Raw genomic sequence first — 19,350 nt, 5'->3', positions numbered from 1 at the left:
CGGTATCTTCTGCAGCAAGGAGACGAAGTGGCTTGTACTTTTTATCACCAAGCAAATAATCGGTGTCGGTCATATGTACGACAAGTTGCCCACAACAGATAGCAGCAGAAGCAGATGCAAGGAAATCCCATCCTAAAATGAGCTGGTACGAGCATGGCGACAGTAGAGCAAACTGTACGAGGTGGATAATGCCGTCGATCATTACATGCGCAGTACACAATGCGGAAGACCGGATAGAGTCCCCTTGAGCTGCAACGAGCAGTGGTCCATTGTAAGGCGTTGTAACTTTTCTGAGACACTCACACAAATCAGCGTGCATAACAGATAAAGTGGCACCAGGGTCCACCAAAGCTTCAACTTGCACACCCTCAACGAACACAGAAATCATATTACAAGGGCGCACTGGAGGAATTGTAGTCCTGTCGGTAAATGCACTTTTTCCTCCGAAAACTGCATTACTTAATTTTCTGGGCAACGATCAGAAGTGAACGTGGCAGGCCGAAGCGGTGACGAGGAGCGGCGGAAGGGCGAAGGTGAGCGGCGTCTGGTGCTGCGGTAACCATTCGCATATATTGGGGATGCCTAAATTCACTCGTTGTACAAGCAAATTTGTTTTAGTGCACGTGGTCTTTGTTGCAGAGGCATTAACAATGCACGTGAGAACATGGGAATTCAGGTAGGACATAATCAATCATTCATGATTTGCTGTAGAGGCGTTTGGCTGTAAATAAATAAATAAAAGAGGAAATTAAACAGGCACAAAACACAAGTGCCCAGCGCGATCCTAGTGCCCCTAAAGGATTATAGTTTCCTCCAGCATTCCAGGCATTCTGTGGCTCGAACCATTGCTTGAAGATCAACCACTCGTGAGCACAAAGCCATTACGTATACCATGTGTCCCAGCTAGCTAGTGTTAACCAAGCAACTCAACGAAGAAAAAAAAAGATTTAAGAAACATGGTGCAAGATACAATTTTAAGATATATGCTATTCGGTTGTCAGATCTCTGATGACTGAACACCGTAGGTCTTAAAATTGTATCTTGCACCAATCTTTTTTTTTCACCGAGTCGCCTGGCTAATGTTAGCTGTCAGTCTCCTTACATAGGAGCCTATGACAAGGCCCAATGCAACGAGTACAGAGATGGGCGCACTCAAGTGCAACAAGTTCTGCAATCTCATCCACACCTCCAAACATGTGACAACAGCTCAGCCATACATTGTTCAACGCACCAGAGTATGAAGAGCCCCCGCTCTTGCCTCATAAGAGCATAAAATTTTAAAGGCTGTTCTTGTATGTATAAAATACTGCATGGATGGACAAATGAGTATTATGAACGACCACATTGAAATTGAGTGGTGGCAGACACCACCAAACTCATCACTTTTACCATTCTTCTGCACCCATTGTCAGTCTGCAAGACCCACAGTTTGTGTTAGCAAACCATTGATCCTGAAAGAAATCAATTGCTTCGATATCTATGCATGTCCCCTGCTTTCATGCTGCCATTACTCCAGCATTAGGTTATGTGTTGGCCTCTTTAAGACAGCATTACATTTTAACTCTGGGCTTAGCACAATCAATGAATGACAGACTGGTGCGCCACTAATGTGTGATCACAAAGTAATGACGGAGACCCTGGCAATGTTCTGTAGTGCATGAAATGGCTTCCACCTAAAGCAGATGTCACCATGTTCTTCAATGTTATGTGTTGGTATGGTGTTTGTTATTCCATTTGGGTTAGTCAGAAATTCCAAATACAAAGCAGTACCAGAATGCTGCATATGTACTGCGGTGGCTCTCGGTGTACTTAGAGCAGCAAAGGTGCTGCAGTGATATCTTCCAGCATTCATCACACAGGAGCTTTCAGACACCCAAACAGAGCTACAACTTTCACAATCAGTTCAAGCAGATGTTACTTCCAACCCAAATTCCACATACCCACTCATATTTAGGGCTTTGGTGACACTTTAAAAGGCAAAGCAACTCTAGTGAGAATCGACACTACCCATGCAACAATGGTTAATGTGTCCTCATTGATATTGCAACAGTATGTCCGAATTGGCATGTCTGCGCAGCTAGGCATCATGCAACCTTTCCTCTTCGAAACACTTACAATGGAAATACTCCATGTGGAAGGCAGCATTCCTACAGAATTAGTGTAAGAAAGATTGTCACATCCAGTGCTTCACAGCAGTTTTGTGCAGATGAAACTGTCACAAATAGTTGTTGAAATTAATAACCTGCCACAGACAAAACAGTATTCATTACACAGGCACTATAGTTTTTATACTAGTCGGAAACATCCTATTGCTCCAAATATTTTTGTATACATCTCCTTTTTCGATATAGTACAGTATAAAGCTCCGATAGATTGACTGACTTGTGCAGAAGTCTCTGTACTCATAAGTTGTGTCAGCGCCCCATACTCTCAGAAGCTGTACATATCAGGACATAGCACACCTTCAAATATAAACCTTGGCTGGAACTGAAGCCTCATCAGACAAAAAGAAAGTACACTGAGCTACTGTATATAAAACGAAGTTTTATTTGGCAACAGCAACAAGCTAGCCCATGCAGCTGCTTGTGTAGCGTCACACGACCCAAATTCAACCTTCTAAAAAAAAAAAAAACTGTCAACATTTCATAGCAAACACATACACAAAATACCTACAAAAAGTGAAAAATATATGTTACATGCTATGTACAATGAACACCAGTTCTTGTTGCAAAATATAATACCTTGCTTCGTAATGGCAGTTCGCATCGCACACCTGAACAAGTGCGCTGGAGGTATTGCCCTAGTCAGACAACAGGCTTCACGTCAAAATAGGCAAGCCTCTTCCCCGTGTTCACAGTTTCTCTCCTACAAGTGTCGACCGAGAGCTCGGCACACACGTCACTGGGGAAGGAGGGCAGGCACGAGGAATACTTCTTAAATCACACAAACACTCAAAGAGGAACACACTGAAGGCTCCACTATCCCACAATACAATCGGGGAACGAGTACCTCCAAGCACACCCGCAAACTCTCACACCTCACATTCCACACACGCTCATTGCCACGCTGCAGTTCATGCAAAGGCACACAACACTTCTTAAAAGGCCATGCAGCCCAGGCTGCTGTGAGGATATCAGTGCCATGCCGGCAATGTCTCGATGCATCAAAAACTGAGGAATGTTGGAGGCCGCCAGAACTGCCAGAAACTCCATTGCAAATGCCCCCTGTGCTCTGCACGTGCAAAACAAAAGTTTTCGGATAGCAAGCTGTCTCTCGTCACATAGGTGAACCTTCAGTGTTAACAGCCTTCTTAACGCAAAGCAGGAAGGCAACCGAGGACCAACTTGAAGAAGAGCGTGATGGCACATTAAATGCACTGCGACAAAGGACACTTTACGGGAGGCAGAACACAGCATACTGCCTCCATTCCTTCAGCATGTCGCAGGCACCGAGCATTTAAGTTTGCCAAGTGAAGAGAGCGAGGTTTACCTATGTTATGAGCACACTTGCGTAACATCTTTCTGCATGCACTCATTTACAGCATTCCTCACACCCTGATGTGTGACCAACAATTTCAATTTGCACCCAGTGCACACAGAGAAAAGTGACATCGAATTGTGCGCTGCGCTCCGGCTACAGTTGGGTAAGCAGCTCAAGTTACTGCCCAAGCTGCTATGCTAACGTATGAAGCATGGCAATGCTAAAGGAAACCGCTGCGTACTCCACGCTATCAAGCAGAAATGCACCACTAATTTAACCTTAACCAAACTAGCATTAGTGCTGAGCACATGGTGATCAGGTTGTTCTTTCAGACAGTCCTAAAAACAGCATTAAGGCGCTCATAAACGAAAGTTTCTTTTTCAGGCTGCTGCTGCGTTTACAGGTTCACATCTGCAATAGGGCTGGACCAGTTACCACAGATCCCACGAGCACAAGCGAAGCCTGCATTAATGACTGTTCAAACTGCTGCCACGTGTGGGCACCATGGCACACAAGGCCTGACTTAGAAATAGACTCTTCACATAAAAACATAGTGGAGCTGAACTTAAACACAGCCACCTCAGTGTAGTTTTGAAAGTTATCTTATGGCATACACGTCAAGGGTATCTGTCTCAAGAGCCAAGGGATCACTCATGCCCACAGGCAGCTTCAAGGCAGATGTATCTCTGTGTTGACAAACCCTAACCTGTACCAAACCTTAACTAGTTCCAGCGCTATCAGCAAGCAAGAAGCATCAATTTTATCTAAACTCGCTAGGTAGCCAGCAGCCTAAATAAAAGGACGCAACCTGCTTACACAGTGCCTTTTCACTTCTCTTTCAATTTCTCTGTGAATAGTGACTTCAAATTCTGAGCTCCTTCTAAAACTGTGACTCCTTTACTGCTGCCTGCTCATAAGTGAGCTATTCCAGAGGTACTAAAATGCCAGCTTTCAAAATATTCATGTACCTGTGAAATGAAAGATTGCAAACTTCTTTTTTTTGGCAGCAGTAAGCTGATGGCACTGATAGAGCTATAGAACAAGACTTATTAGCAATGTGACAGGTCACTGCTTCTCAAAAAGGAATCATTGGAAATCCCTAATCCCTGCCCCTGCTCGCACAAACAAGATTCTGACCTTTCAGCACCAAGGCAGCACTGCCGTCAGCCAATCTTAAAGTGACAAAGTGATAAATAAAGCTTTATACAATTGAAAGCAGCAGTAACTAAAAGTCCATGTTGCCTACCGAAATGTTTATGCTGCTAAAAAAATCAAAATTCAATGATGAAAGACAGTACCATCATTTCGCTATGTAAGCTGACTGCACCATCATATTAGCACCTTGAATGGAAAATAATACATTCAAACAGCAAGACCAAGTACCTGCAGCTTTCAAAACGTCCCTGTTTCAATGCCATACTAATGGCACAAAATATAAGACTAAAATGACTGAGTCAACCCGGCTCTGCAACCATCACCAGAGAGCAGATGGCAACCTCCTTCGTAATGCCCCTAATGTGGCCAAAGAAAGATAAATAAAAGCACAGAAACGCAAAATTGCACAAACATTCCACTAAAATAATGTTCATGCTTTCTGCTGCAGCCGAGCTGTTTTCTAACTACACATGTAGGCTGCGTGAGCTTGTGTGCTTTCGAAGGCAACAACGGCAAGACTTCTTCACAGCACAGGCACGCACATGAAGACTTCCACCAAGCTGCAACACTTGGTGATGCAGCACCACATCAACAGCAAACGGGTTCCTTAAAGGGACACTAAAGGTTACCGGAAAGTCAAGTTAAAGTGATAAAGCAATGCTCTAGAATGTCTAAGGCATCAATATAATCGCAAACAGAGCTTTAGTAACCGAGAAATTGAGGTAAATGCATGACACGATTTGAGACCCCCCAGCGACATTCCGGTACTAATCCAATGACGAAAGCACTTCTCATCATAATTTGTCACTAGTACTCAACTACACGTATTAAAAAGATAATTTCATTAGATTATAAGACGGAAGAAAATGCTACTTGTCTACTTCTATTTGATTCTAAGAAAAACAATTTTGACGTTACCCTTGAATAGCATGGGTGATCGAAAGGTTTCGCTTTCGCTCGACTCTGCGCGCTCGACTTTGCGCCCCGCGCTTTTGAGTTTCAGTTGTTTCTTTATTGCCTCGTGCTGCGGTGGTCCTGATGGCTCGCAAAATTTGCATTTGCAATTTGGAACAAGCAGCGAGAATGCCACGTCCATGTGATGTCGTGGGATGCGCGAACGGTCCGTGAAACTTGGCCAAAGGCAGTTGCAGCAGCAAATCCAACGTTACTTATCACTGTGTGCCAACGAGTGAACCTCTCCGTTCAGAGTGGTTAAGTGCCGTACCTCTGCCACAGCGCGCTGGCAAAGGGCTGAAAAATCCCGTAGTGTGCTCGCTGCACTTTCATCCAGAGGATTACGAGTTCAACGCCGACTTACTGAAGTCACGTGACGTGCCTTTCAAAGCAGGCCGTCGTCGTAGTAGTACGCAACGACGCCGGCAGCGCGAGCCCTCAACAGCAGGTCACGTTCATCAGTGCTTAAATCGCTGAACTCGAGCCCAGCATCGTGAGCTAATGTGTTGTTGTCAGGGTCATCCATTGCAACGAGCGTCGAAGTTGGCGTCATAAAATAAAGAACTAGCTTATCGTCATGAGCTTTCCCTTCCACTACCCACCACAGTTCCGCTTTCGCGCTGCTGTCGGCTCTGTCTTGGCTCTGTTTGTGGCCGCGCGTTTGCGTTTTGTGCAGAAAAGCCGTAGCGCCGTCTGGAGGAGCCGTTTTACTCACCGACGGCGTAACGTCACTAAGAGACCATGACGTCAATACTCCTCGATCGGAGGGCGGGTGATTTGAACTGCGCTAGAGATACGCGGACGCTTCAGAATGCATTTTCTCTTAAAATAAGTCTCTTCTTCGCACGAAACAAGCGTTTCGAGGCTTCTGGGGTGGTATTTCAACAGTCCACGTTGACTTAATATTAACCTTTAGTGTCCCTTTAAACACGACTAAGATACATTTAGTAAAACTTCATTCCAGAGGCAGCACCAGCGAGTAGACAATTGATGTATATCTTTCTGCTGATGCGCCCCACAATAAGCCAAGCAAAAGAACACCACAGTTCATCCTCGAACAAGAGAGGACGCGGTCTAAAAACTATCTGTCAAAAGCATAAATATAAAACAGCAGAGTAGAAAATGAACAAAACAAACAAACAACAGACTCAACACACAGACACAAACAACAGATACCAGGAAAAGACAGGGTCACACACACACACATGTGGCGGAGAATCACTTAGAAACCCCAACATAGGCTCAACACGTTTGATTTCCCATCGACAGTACTGTACACTATGTTGGCCACCTGCATTTATGCACGAGTAGGAAACGATGCGTGCACGTGCATGCTGTGGCAGTGCTATGTGGAGAGGGAGAGGGGAGAAGGGCGTCACCGGGGGAAGAGCCGGCAACGGCACAGCGCCTGTTTTTTTGTACTTGTCGGCACAGACAGACAGAGTCGGGGGGGTAGATTGGAATCATAAAGGAGAGACACGCCATCACTTGGACGGGGGGCAGAGGTCGGAAAAGTCGTAGTCGTCGAACAGGTCAGCAATGCCCTCAGCCTGGTCGAGAGTGAAGGCGTAGTCCTCCTCGGAAAGAGGGGGCTCCAGTTGCACAAAGCTGTCTGCTAGCAGCTGGTCCTCAGTTTGCAGCAGCAGCTGTCGGCCGCCCATTGGCCCGAGGTCGTCCTCTTCCGAGATGAGGGCTCGCTTTAGGCACACCTCCTCTGCACAGACGAAGAACCGGTTCATTCACTTTAGGTCACAAAATTCAGCTGCAACGCACCTGAATTTTTTTCAAGATGCTAAAGTGTCTACGCAGGAGCAGTTGTGCCCGTCTTATGACAGTCGCCGACCGGTAATTCAGGCTCAGCGGGGACCAATAAATGACCGAATAATCGGAGTCCAAGATATCACATTTGCAAGAACATAAGTGAACTTACTGCCAAAGTGGCCAAAAAAAGCTGGGCCATTATTTATTAATTTATTTAGTGATACTGTCAACCTGCTTTTAAAGGGGCGTTTCTCCCCAACCTGAGGGCATCCCCACCTATAGGTGGCAGTGGGACACCATATGGAAAAGTGTTGCCACGGGAGTGGACAGTTTTCAGGGTTTTGTTGCGCTCGCAGGGTTTGATGGGATTTGCATGACGCGAGCTCTTTCCCAGGATAATTCACCCCCCAAGAAAGCCCAGTGCTGGGCTGGGGGGCACTCGTGCCTACTTGAATAATTGGCATGTAACCAGCGGCTTTGTGGTTGCAAACACGCCACCTCCAGCAGCTGAGGCAGCCACTCACCAGCCATACCCTTGAATGAATGTGAATGTGAATTCTCCGCCGATGGCAACGCCAGCGAAGCGGCCGAAATACGAGGCCAAGGACTTGGCTACCAAGGTGGAAATTTTGCGGGCCCTGAAGGATGAGCTCTCTCGACAAGTAGTCATGAAGAAGTACGACGTGAAAAGAAGTACCTTGAGCACGTATGTGAAAAATGAAGAACAGATTCTTCAGGCGTTCGAAAGCGAGAAGTTCCGAGCGTCACGAAAGCGTCTGCGAACAGCAGCTCATCCAGAGTTAGAAGAGGCTTTGCTTCGGTGGGTGGTCGACTCACATAATGCAAACCTGCCATTGAGGGGACCGCTCATCATGGCGCAAGCCGAGAGGATTGCACTGATGATGCATATTGATGCATTCAAAGCACCGGAACGGTGGTGTGCGCGCTTCAGAGAGCGACATGGCCTCGTTTTTAAGACTGTGTGCGGCAAAAGAGATGCTGCCAACGAAGATGTTGCCAACAACTGGAAGAACACTCAGCTGCTCGAACACATCGCCGCCTACGATCCAAATGATATACTTAATGCTGATGAAACAGCACTTTTCTTTAAGGCTTTGCCAGACAATACTGTGACCATGAAAGGAGATCCGTGCATCGGTGGCAAAAGATCCAATGAACGCGTCACCATTCTTTTAGCCGCCAACATGACAGGAACAGAGCGCTTGCCGCTTGTTGTCATTGGAAAGGCACAAAAGCCACGGTGCTTTAAGAATATGCCTGCTCTTCCAGTGGAATACTGAGCAAATAAAAAGGCCTGCGTGACATCGGAAATTTTTCGAGGCTGGAGGCAGAAGTTAGACCGACAGTTTTCCGCAAAGTGTTAATGGTGCTGGACAATTGTAGTGCGCATAACAGTGTCACCGGACTGGACAACATATAAGTTGTTTTCTTGCTGCCGAACACAACATCGGCCCTTCAACCGATAGACCAAGGCAGACTTCAGTATGTCAAGACCAAATACCACACGTGCATGCTGGAATGTGTGCTCCTGTGCCATGAAGTCGCCAAGCAGTACGACGTGAATCTTCCGAACGCGGTCAACATTCTTGCCTACGTTTGGCACAACACGCCCGCGCATGTCGTCGCCAACTGTTTTAGACACATTGGCTTCGTTGTGCGTGAGCCTGGCGATGATGCAGTGGCCGAAGTGTCACCAGACGACAATGGAGATGACTGCGAGGATTTGGGAGGAGTTCTGCCGGATGCAGTGACACTTGCTGATTACGTCGGCATTGATGACGGCGTTGTTACAGCCGGCTCGCTTACCGAAGAAGAAATTGTCAGGGACGTGCTGCATGGCGAAGACTCTGAGCAGCCTCGGCCCCCTCGCACCGTGGAGAAAGTCGCGGAGGCCCTCGCTGTGTTGGAAGAATTTTGTTGGGGCACTGCAGACAGCATGCGAGCTGCTAAGCACCTGGAAGGACTTCGAAAAATAGTACCCGCGCGGGTTTCTGCGCGAAAGCAGACGAGCATCGTCGATTACTTTGCGCAATAAAGGTATGCTGATGAAAGTCGTGCATTTATAGTTTTTGTTGTCCGCTTGATAATTCGGACATTCAGTTAATTCGGACAAAATTTATGGTCCCTAGAAGTCTGAATTAATGAGCTTTTACTGTACTCCCTAATGTAAAATTTGAGCACAGCTCTATGTGCGTTTTTATTTCGCTATATATTCGCTGGCGTAGAGGAGAAGGAGGAGAAACATCTATTAAAAGAAAGGAAAGGGCAAGCGTCTTTCTGCTTGTGAGGGTGGCACCCTTAGACCAGGGCTCCTGCGGCTCTTGCTGTCTCCCGGGCCCACCGCACCAGTTGCTGCTGGTTACGAAGATCTTAACTAGTCAGCACGGTCTCCCACTGCTCGGGTGTGGGGTTGGGTATTTGCGGGGCCGCCTTCACATTGGGGCACACCCATGTGGTGCGATATAGGGAAGCGTAATCGTCACAAAGGGGACATTTGTATAAATATAGTGTAGGGTGTATTGCGTGTAGTCTGCTTAAATGGGGGTATGTATTGGTTTGTAGTTGTCGCCATGTTACGGCGTCTTCACATGAGAGGGTCTTGTGTGGAGGTGGGTATTGTCATCTGTTCAATCTGTGGTTTTGTAGTATGGCGTTGTAAAGGTATGGGCTCCATAGATGCAGCCGTATCCCTCTCTTGTGGCGCCCGGGAGGCATGAGCTCGGGCTACACCGTGCGCACGTCGATTTCCACAGAGGGACTTGTGTCCTGGAGTTCACACTATTTCAACGTACGAGAATTGGGAGGCTTGTTTGAGGAGTCGGTGGGCGAATGAAGATATTCTGCCTCTCGCGTAGCTATGGCAAGCTGCCTGGCCAATAGTCTGACCAACGTACTCGTTGGTCAGACTAGAGGTGATGGCCAAGGCGATGGCTGTCTTCTCCGCTACGAGGGCGCTGGCAGTGCGGACCATCATCGAGATCACCTCTTGTAGGTTCTAGTCGACAACACTGGCCGTCATGGCTGCTTTTTGGGGGTACTGCGCGGCATATGTGCATGTGTGGTGGGGAGACTGCCACATTTTGTCTGTAGAGTTTTTGCGCGAGCTTGACGACGATCGGCGTGATGTTCTAAGTGCATGCTTCTGGGGATAGGGGCTACCTTGATGTGCTCCCGGAAGTTGGGGGCCATATTGATTGCTTGTTCATGGCCTTTGCCATGTGTGGGGCAGCCTAGGCGCGCTACGACAGTTCTTCCTGTTGGTGTGAGGGCTAGGCGTTCTCGTTGGCTTGTGAGGTGGGCGTCTATAATTTCTCTTATAGTATTATGGACTCCTAGGGCTTCAAGCTTGAGTGTCGCTGTTCCAGGTGGTAGGCCGAGCGCTTGCTTGTAGGCTTCCCGAAGAAGTACGTCTAATTGATCGATCTCCTTGGGAGTGAGGGGTAAGTACGGGGCAACGTAGGCAATGCGGCTGATTATCAGGGCCTGGACGAGCTGTGTTATGTCGTCTTCTTTCAGTCCGTATTGTTCGGTGGTGATGCGGCCGACCATTCGCATGATTTGGAAGGTGGTCTGCTCGAGACGTTGAATGGTGTATGCGCCTCCGCCGTCCTGTTGTATGTGGAGGCCAAGAATGCGGACGCAGTCTACAGTGGGTATTTCTTTGTCGTCGAGAGTGAGTGTGATGTGGGGTAGTTCATTGAGTTTTCTTCGCGATTTTTGTTGAACGACTAATAGTTCTGACTTCTCGGGGGAGCACCGGAGACCACTTGTTTTTGCATATTGCTGGACAACATCAGTCGCTTGTTGAAGGGCGTCTTGTTCCTCTTCTTCGGAACCAGTGGTGGTCCAGATAATGATGTAATTGGCGTATATTGCATGCCTGATTCCTGGTATTGCGTTGAGTTTGTCAGGTGATTTCATCATAGCAATATTGAAAAGGGTGGGTGGTAGAACAGCACCTTGTGGGGTTCCTTTGTTGCGGGTAGGTAACGTAGGGGGTTGTGAGTGCGCCAACGCCTATTGTGGCCGTGCGGTTACATAGAAAAGCGCGTATATAATTGTAAGTATTACGACCATAGTTCGCGAGACTTAGGTTTGTAAGGATGGTATGGTGAGCCACATTGTCGAAAGCGCCTTTGAGATCGCGTGCTAGAATCGCTCCGGTGTTGTGTGGTGGGATGTGTTCAAGGACTTGGCGCAGGCAATCTGTCTTGTGCGCACGTTACAAACGGAGCGAAGTGTGGCACCACCAATTCACTAATCTGGAGATTGCATGAGGCAGCGCATGGGTGATGCATGGGCACGATTCACAGCAACTGCCGCAGACAGACCTCCCAGACTATGTGTGCTACTCTGGCGCCATATCACAACCAACGTCGCCGCAGTACACTTCTCTTCTCATGCTTTCACTATACCCTCCTCCTCTACTTTCCACTTCATGGTTACCGTCCTTCGCTTTCCTCCTCATGCCTTTCATCCCCCGCTGCACTCTGCGTTCGCTCTTTCGCTCGGTTACGCCAACGCTTATCCCAGGAATGGGCGTTTAAGAGCTGCGCTCTACAATTCACTAATTTAGAGCATCAAAGGCATGTTTAGTCAAGGGCCTAAACACTCATTTTCACCTTACTGGAAAATTAGACGCGACAGCAGGCGCCAGAAGTGATGCACAAAATCTGCGTTTTGGAAGTAAGCTTTTACCAGGAGCTGAATGTACAACAATCTGCACCAAGCGACACTGCAGGAAATACTGCGATAGGCCAACAATACTCACCCGTAGAGGGTCCTCCAGATGCAGATTGGGCTGCCGCTTCCTCGTAGTCCCCTGAAGACGACAATGAAGGCAAGCTGGTAGCGGGGATGTCTGCTTCGCAACCGATTAGTCCCACGGGATCTTCAGGGTTGGACAGGTACACCTCGATCTCCCCTTTGTCACTCTTGAGCCATATCTGCAGGCCCTGCTCGAGAAGGAACATGAAAGAGCTGTCACGTCCTTAGCAGCTATAGAAGAAACACTCCACTACCAGAATTTTAGCCTGTTGATACCTGTATTGCACTTTATGTTCAAAAGATAAAATCACGAAGGAAAAGAGTGTAGAATTTGCGGACACAGTATGGACGCGAGCACCGACTCCCAACTAACGGTTTTATTTTGGAAACAAACCGTATGAGCACAAAATACAAAAATCATAATTAAATACTACATGAATTGGAGAGAACCATCCAGTAAGTACAATCAGCAAAGAGGGACTTTGGCTGCGAGCAAGTGATATAAAAAGGCCGATTAACACTCCCACAACCCAAACACTTTTGGAGATATGCCACTTCCTCAGTGACAAGGTAATCTGATGCATGGCTGACACAATAATTACCCTCAAATGGTATCAGTATAGCAAATACTTCTGTAGTTTTCCTCACAAGTCGGGATATATGCCACTATGTTATAGTGGTGGTGTACTCCAAGTTCTCTCAAACTTTGGAATACACTGACACATGCAGCAATGAACCGCTAAACGCAAACCTGCTTCATTTCTAAGGTTGAGCGCAAGCTTTTCCATAGATTGGTTCTTTGTCCATGTCTTGTGCACTGTTTGTTCAAAACACATATGCACACCAACTACACTAGCCCATCTCTTCAGACTTGATGTTTCTCAGTTCACGGAACGCTGAAGATGTAGACGGCAGCAGCAGCACTGGTTTCTACATATTGTGGCACTTTGGATTACATATTACTCCTAGAGTTTACTAGTGCACTGCAGTTGAACATTTTAGCAAAAAACACGAAAATCACAATAGAGTTTGACATAGCTAAAATTCTTTATTTTGCTAAATTACGCCTGAAAATTATTTAGGACCAGCATGGCTTCACCATGTATGTTAAAATGCTCCACTCCTGAATGTTTTCCACCACGCCGAAAGCTAAACCTTGTGCCCACCTTCCCGTGCTAAACCAGTAACACTTACGGAGTGCCAATACTGCAAAGTGTTCACCACCTCATCTTGAAGGCCATGAGCCGAGGTTGACCACGGTGGTTGTGCTGCTACGCTGAAAGTGGCACTCTCAGCGCATCGGGCATGAAAATTTCGCACATGTTTGCAATCTTGAGCGGGTCACTCATGCCTGCCACACCACTACCGAATGCCAGCGCGCTGCAGAAAAGCCTGCCTTATTTGTTCGAAGCGAGCGTATTCTAGTGCTGAATATGTCGGTACATCATAACATGCTTACATGGATTTGTTATCAAGAATCTTAAATAGGTATGTGCAACTCTCGTAAAACTTTGGCAAGAGTTCAGCATTCTGTATACTAATAAGTTCAGTATATTTGTGTCCACTGTAACAAGCTTCAACTGCATCATTTCTAGAATGTACCGCAATGCACAACTCCAAGAGCCCACATGTACATTTGCCAAAACAGGTGGCTTGCCTGGATTAACAGTGGTGCCCAGAGGTTGATTTTAGCAAATGGTCGTCAACATCAGTGAGCTAGGAATAAAGAATGGGAAAGGTTCTTTCATACAAAGTGACTGTGTCACTGCAACGAAGCACACAGAAACCTCTCCTGGGTAATAAACTACTTGCGAGGAGTATAAGAGGAAACTAAGCTAAAATGTTTAGTAACAAAGAAAGGTTCTTGCACCACATGTTGCTGTGATACATTTAATTTGCTCACATTTCATTTCTTTCTATTTTTTCTCTCCATAGCGATCTCCACAGAGTTTTTACGAGTTCATGAAGCCAGTTGGGCTTTGCTAGGATGCTGTAGTACTACACCACCACGAAACCCTGTGCCAGTTTCTTGGTCCCTCCTGCATGTGCCTAAGAGCGATTGTGCTTTAGGTGATCAGAACCCTATCATCCAAGCTTCTTGTGGGATATTATTTTTAAAGCTTTATAGGAAAGGCATTAGACACAGGAAATTTTGGAAGTGCTTTAGTAGCTTGTCAACCCGTCTTTTTTTTTTCCTTCCTTCTACTTTGAGTTTACTGCTAGAGTATTAAAATCCACATTTTTTTTAATTCTCAAGTAAGTTTTTGGCTGAAAGTGTAACCCTCTATTACTGAGGTTTGGCTGTACAGAGTAAAATGCATCCTAATGTGTTTCTTGTTTTGACAAGAAACAGGAACTAAGGCTAGCTCCTCCTTTGGTTTCCTGACATAACTTCTCAAGGTTAACACTTGTCTGTTATCTTTTCTTTCCCAATTGAGGTCCCCATAGAAATAAATAAAGCTAACGCAAGAAGAGATCTTCAAGTGTACAAGCAAAGCAAATGTACCTTATGCTGTTTACAAGGCACCCAACAAAACAGATACACCTCCCGTCTACATGGAAATGTACTGCATGATAATGTTGCAGCACGGTAGTTTAATGGCTATGATGCTACGCTGCTAAGCTCGCGGGTGGATTCAATCCCAGCCACGGTGGCCGTACCTTCATGGGGATGAAATGTAAAAATGTTCATGTACTTTTAGGTGCCCCTTAAGAGCACCAGCTGGTAAAAATTAATTCAGAGCACGCTATGGCAGGCCTCATAAATCGGATCGTGGTTGTGGCACATAAAAATACAAAGTTTAATCATTTAAGAATGTTGCACATGTGTGACTGATACGGCAAATCAGTTCCGCAAAAGCCCAAAAGGTGGAGGAACATTACAATTCATTCTTTCAAAGAAACCCATATGGGCTTCCTTTGTAGCTTTGTACTACAGTTAGATGGATAGCAGTATCCCTTTTCACATATGTATAGGCGATTGTGAAGCAGCAGACTGTTCCTTCAGAGGTCAAACATTGAGACCCTACGCTACCTGCCGGAGTTTGTATTTAGCAGAAGGCTGAAAGGCTGTTTTGACAAAATGTAGGGCAAGTTGGCATTCCATGAATAGCACAATGCCCAAGGGACAAGAAAGAATGACGACATGAGTGCAGAACGAAAGACTGGGGTTTACTGACAGAAAGAGCTAAGAAAGCCTGAAGACTAGCCCCTGGCCAAGTACCACAGAGAGAGAGAGAGAGAGAGAAATAACTTTATTGCTAGACCAGGCTTCTTGAGCCCAAAGGTGAGTGGCGTCCTCAGTCCAGGAAATCATGGCTCGCTGCCGCCGCCCGAGCCCTGTTCACCAACCATAGCTGGCTGTCAGGGTCTTGCATCACCAGCAGAGCCTCCCACTGGTCTTCCGATTCTTCCTCTATATCTCCGCTTCTTCCTGCATGTTATCGCCTGGTGGTACTTCGCGGTTTTTTCTGCACTCCAGCACCATACGGCGTAAGGTGTTGGGTGTGTACGGTGGGCAGAACTTGCAGTCTCGCCCATAGGTGCCCGGATACATGACGTGCAGCAGTGTTCCATGCGGGTAGGTTCCAGCCTGGAGCCTTCTCCAGGTTACTGCTTGCTTCCTACTCATCATCTTATGCGCGGGCGGGTAGCAACGCCTCTGCTTCCTGTAGCGCGCCAGGATGTCCGAGTACTTCTTGGATATCCGTTCATCATCCTTGTCGCAGTCGTTGGTCCGTGTTCTCTGCGTGTCGGAGATGGCTCGGCGTGCATGCTCTCGAGTCGCGGCGTGCGCCGCCTGGTTCCCCGCGAGAGACTCGTGTTCCGGCGTCCAGACGGTTTGGTCAAGACCTGAAGTACTGCCTTTCTGATCCTTCCGTTCACATACCTCCTGCATGCTTCTTGCGAGTCCATCACCACGGTAACCAGGGTCTTCTTGCCCAGCTCCTCCGCTGTGCTCGCGTCCTTGGCACGTATGGATGTGGCTGTAAGTTGTTCGCCCTTCTCGTCAACCACGCTGATTGCAAATCGGTTGTTTGTTCTGTACGCAGCTCCGTCTGTGTATCTCACATTTTCTTCTTTGCTGTTGGTGCGTTCCAGTATGTGCTTGAGCGCCTGTATTCTCGCCTGTCTCCTTTCCTTGTCATACTCGGGATGCATGTTTCTGGGAATGGTACTTATGTGTAGCTCGTCTCTGATCTCGTGTGGGATACGCTGAGGTAGGTGCCTCTCATGCTCGACTTGGTAGCCCAGATCTTGGAGCAGGGCTCTTCCCGTTTTTGTTAGCTTGAGTCTCTCCAGTTGGTTGACGTGCGCTTCGACGAGCTCTTCCCACGTGTTGTGAAGTCCCATCTTGAGTAGTTTTACTGTGGACGTGGAAGGGGACAGACCCAACGCAATATTGTAGGATTTTCTGATGGGGGCGTTTACTTTGTCTAGTTGACTGTTCTTCATGTCAACGTATGGGGTCCCATAGGTGACGATGCTCGTGAGCAGCGCTTGTATTATTCTTGTGCAGTCTTCCTCCTTGAGTCCATGCCTTTTGCTCGTCACTCTTTTGATAAGGTGGGTTATTTGTTGCATTGCTCTCTGAATTTCTTCCAACTCTGCTCCCCCGGCCCCGTCCTTTTGAATCAGGAGTCTGAGGATGCGGAGAGTCGTTACTTGCGGAATCATGATGCCTCCCACCTTTACTTTCGGGTCTGGTATATGCTGCAGTTGTCGGCCTCTTGTGCGCTTTCTTAGCATCAAGAGCTCCGACTTTTCTGATGCGCACGTCAGTCCACATGCTTCCTGGTACCTCTTCGTTGTGTCAACCGCTTCTTGCAGAGCGTCTTGCTGTTTACCTGTCGACCATCCCGTAGTCCAGATGGTGAGGTTGTCAGCATATATTGCGTGACCAATCCCTTCTATTTGCTTCAGTTGTTTGAGTAGCGAGCTCATCGCTAGATTGAATAGCATAGGTGAAATGATGGAGCGTGGCGTTCCCTTTCGCGATATGTCAATTTCTCAGAGCATAAGTTGCCCATCCCCACTGTGGCTGTGCGTTTTTTCAGAAAAGCTTTGAATTACCCAATTTTACCGCGCTCCCAAATCTGATGTGCAGTTGAACCAGTTGAAAGCAGTTGAAAGTGCAGTCGAATGTACCATGCTCCTGATTTATAAAAGAAAATTATATTTTGCCCCTCATGTTCGCGATCGAAAAAAATAAGTTGTGAAGAACTTACCTTCACAGAAGATAATTTTTTTTAGTAAGCTTTCATAATGAACACAATGAAAGCAGCGCATCATCATCACCATTAGCGCTTCTTGGCCACAGATACCTAGCACGCAGGTGCGGCATCCTCGAGCGATGGAGGGATCACATTTAGAGAAACTACTATTACTTTCGCAAGATGTTACGTGACTCTGCAATGGACTTGTTGAAATATGTGGCCAATAGCATTCCTGGCACTGTGCAAAGACAGTGAGCTTGGCAGGTTGCCAGAAAAGCAGGCAGCTGCATACACCAATGCAACCGGTGCCAAGTCACACGAAGTCCTCTGAAAGTGATCGTATCTCCAAATGTTACTGACCCTGAATACCACTACAGACAACAGCCGAGCACAATATGAACCCACAGCAACCTTAACAAAAAGTGCTTGGTCGCGATCTTGTGATGGCGATGACACTGCATCTGATGGTAGGCTGTTGCCAACACCACAAATGCAGTTATGGCTTCATAATTTGACTGTAATGTGCAGACAATGTTCGGGCCATTTTTCTCTGAAAGAAGGTGTGCGTTAGATTTCGGCAATTACGGTCATCAATCCCTTACTCGTGCAGCATCATTGCCAAACTCCCATGCAGTCTCATCTTTGTGTCATGACAGCACCTTAGAATATGACAAAAACAGCTTACATTTGCATTTTTTTGCAATGTAGGGACAAGATCGACGATGCTGCCCTTTCACAGAACCTCTGTTTCTGTTAATAAACCCCAGTTGTTGGTTGTGCATTTGTGCTGTAATTATTTCTCGTCCCTTGTGAATTGCGCTATTCTTCGTCAACAGGACGTTTAGCGGAAATGTCACATGCAATGCCTTGAGCAGCAGCAGGGCTATAGGAGGCTTACCTTGTGAGGATCAGGCACTTCCAGGCGTGTCTCGGGAGGTGCCTTGACAGCTATCACAGTCTGGTCGGCCAGGCTGTTGATGCTTCGCAGGTCCCGGTACGTTACATAAGCATGCGTGCACCAGTGCGTCAAGGTCTAATGCACAGATCGCTTTTGCAAGGTGCCACAACAGCACCAAATGGAACTCTCTACCACCAATTTACACTGCTACAGTCGAACCCGCTTATAACAATATTCAAGTGCCACGAAAATTCCATTGTTATAACCAGGTTGCATGAAAAAATTAAAATAAAGGGATGGCAGAGCTGACATGAGAAAACTATATAGGCAGGGAGGCCAGTGCCCTTCCCCACCACCTTCCTCTGCCCGGCTGCTGATTGTGTTCACTCGTTAACTGCTTCCTGGGCGCTCCGATCGCACAAGCTGTCGCTGTTGGCGTTAAAGAATGGCACTACTATAACAACTGCAAAGAGATGTCACGGGTTGCAAGCGACACGTGAGCACCGCCGAAGCATCACATAGGTGGCCCCAAAAGGGGCCTTTGAAAAATTGCGAGAAGGCTGCTGTGGCAGCCTGTCAGCTTGAGAAATCCAGAAGAAACGTTGAGAGATCGCCACAACCATCTCACCATGTATATCTCACTGGCTCGCACGACAAAAGCCTATGTCCGTCAGCCATGCATGCTTTACACGAAGCTTGCCAACATCCTTCTCCAAGGCATCCAAGAGCTCCACATAGTGCAGTGGGAGGTTCCTTGCGAAAATGAAGCCCCAGAGGGAGTGAATCATGCCAGGCCTCCTGTGAAAACAACGTTGACGCAGCCTGCCCTACCATGTCATCACTGCCGTCGTCACCATCGCTATCCGATGAAAGCACATTTGCAACGATGATCTCATCAGTTAGAAGCAGTTAGTTTCCAAATCTATAGCCGTGCCCTTTCTTTTCACTAGCGATGTCGAACAGCAGGCAGATCTTCTGTTTCAGCGGTGAGTCGAGCGAAGTTGAGAAACCATGTGGCCAGGAATGACTTCGACACAATCAACAAAAACGAACGCGAGCGATTAAGCTGTTCGCAGAATTGCACTGAATGAGGAGCCA

General features: G+C 47.1%; 1 protein-coding gene across 2 annotated transcripts in view; it reads right to left on the bottom strand.

The window, feature by feature from the left end:
- Positions 1–2,524: 2,524 nt before the first annotated feature.
- Positions 2,525–19,350, bottom strand: part of LOC135919162 (transcription factor E2F2-like) — a 42,710-nt gene continuing 25,884 nt past the window's right edge. For both annotated transcript variants that reach the window (XM_065452880.2, XM_065452881.2), the window contains exons 5-7: positions 18,253–18,367; positions 12,143–12,326; positions 2,525–7,303 (exon numbers count right to left, since the gene is read on the bottom strand). In XM_065452880.2, the coding sequence (XP_065308952.1) occupies positions 7,074–7,303; positions 12,143–12,326; positions 18,253–18,367 (529 nt within the window). In that variant the 3' untranslated portion in view covers positions 2,525–7,073. The remainder of the gene's footprint in view (positions 7,304–12,142; positions 12,327–18,252; positions 18,368–19,350) is intronic.

Source organism: Dermacentor albipictus, chromosome 3 (assembly GCF_038994185.2).
Source record: "Dermacentor albipictus isolate Rhodes 1998 colony chromosome 3, USDA_Dalb.pri_finalv2, whole genome shotgun sequence".
Taxonomy (NCBI): Eukaryota; Metazoa; Arthropoda; class Arachnida; order Ixodida; family Ixodidae; genus Dermacentor; species Dermacentor albipictus.
The sequence above is the reverse complement of the archived record's forward strand: the minus strand, read 5'-3'. Positions and strand labels throughout refer to the sequence as shown.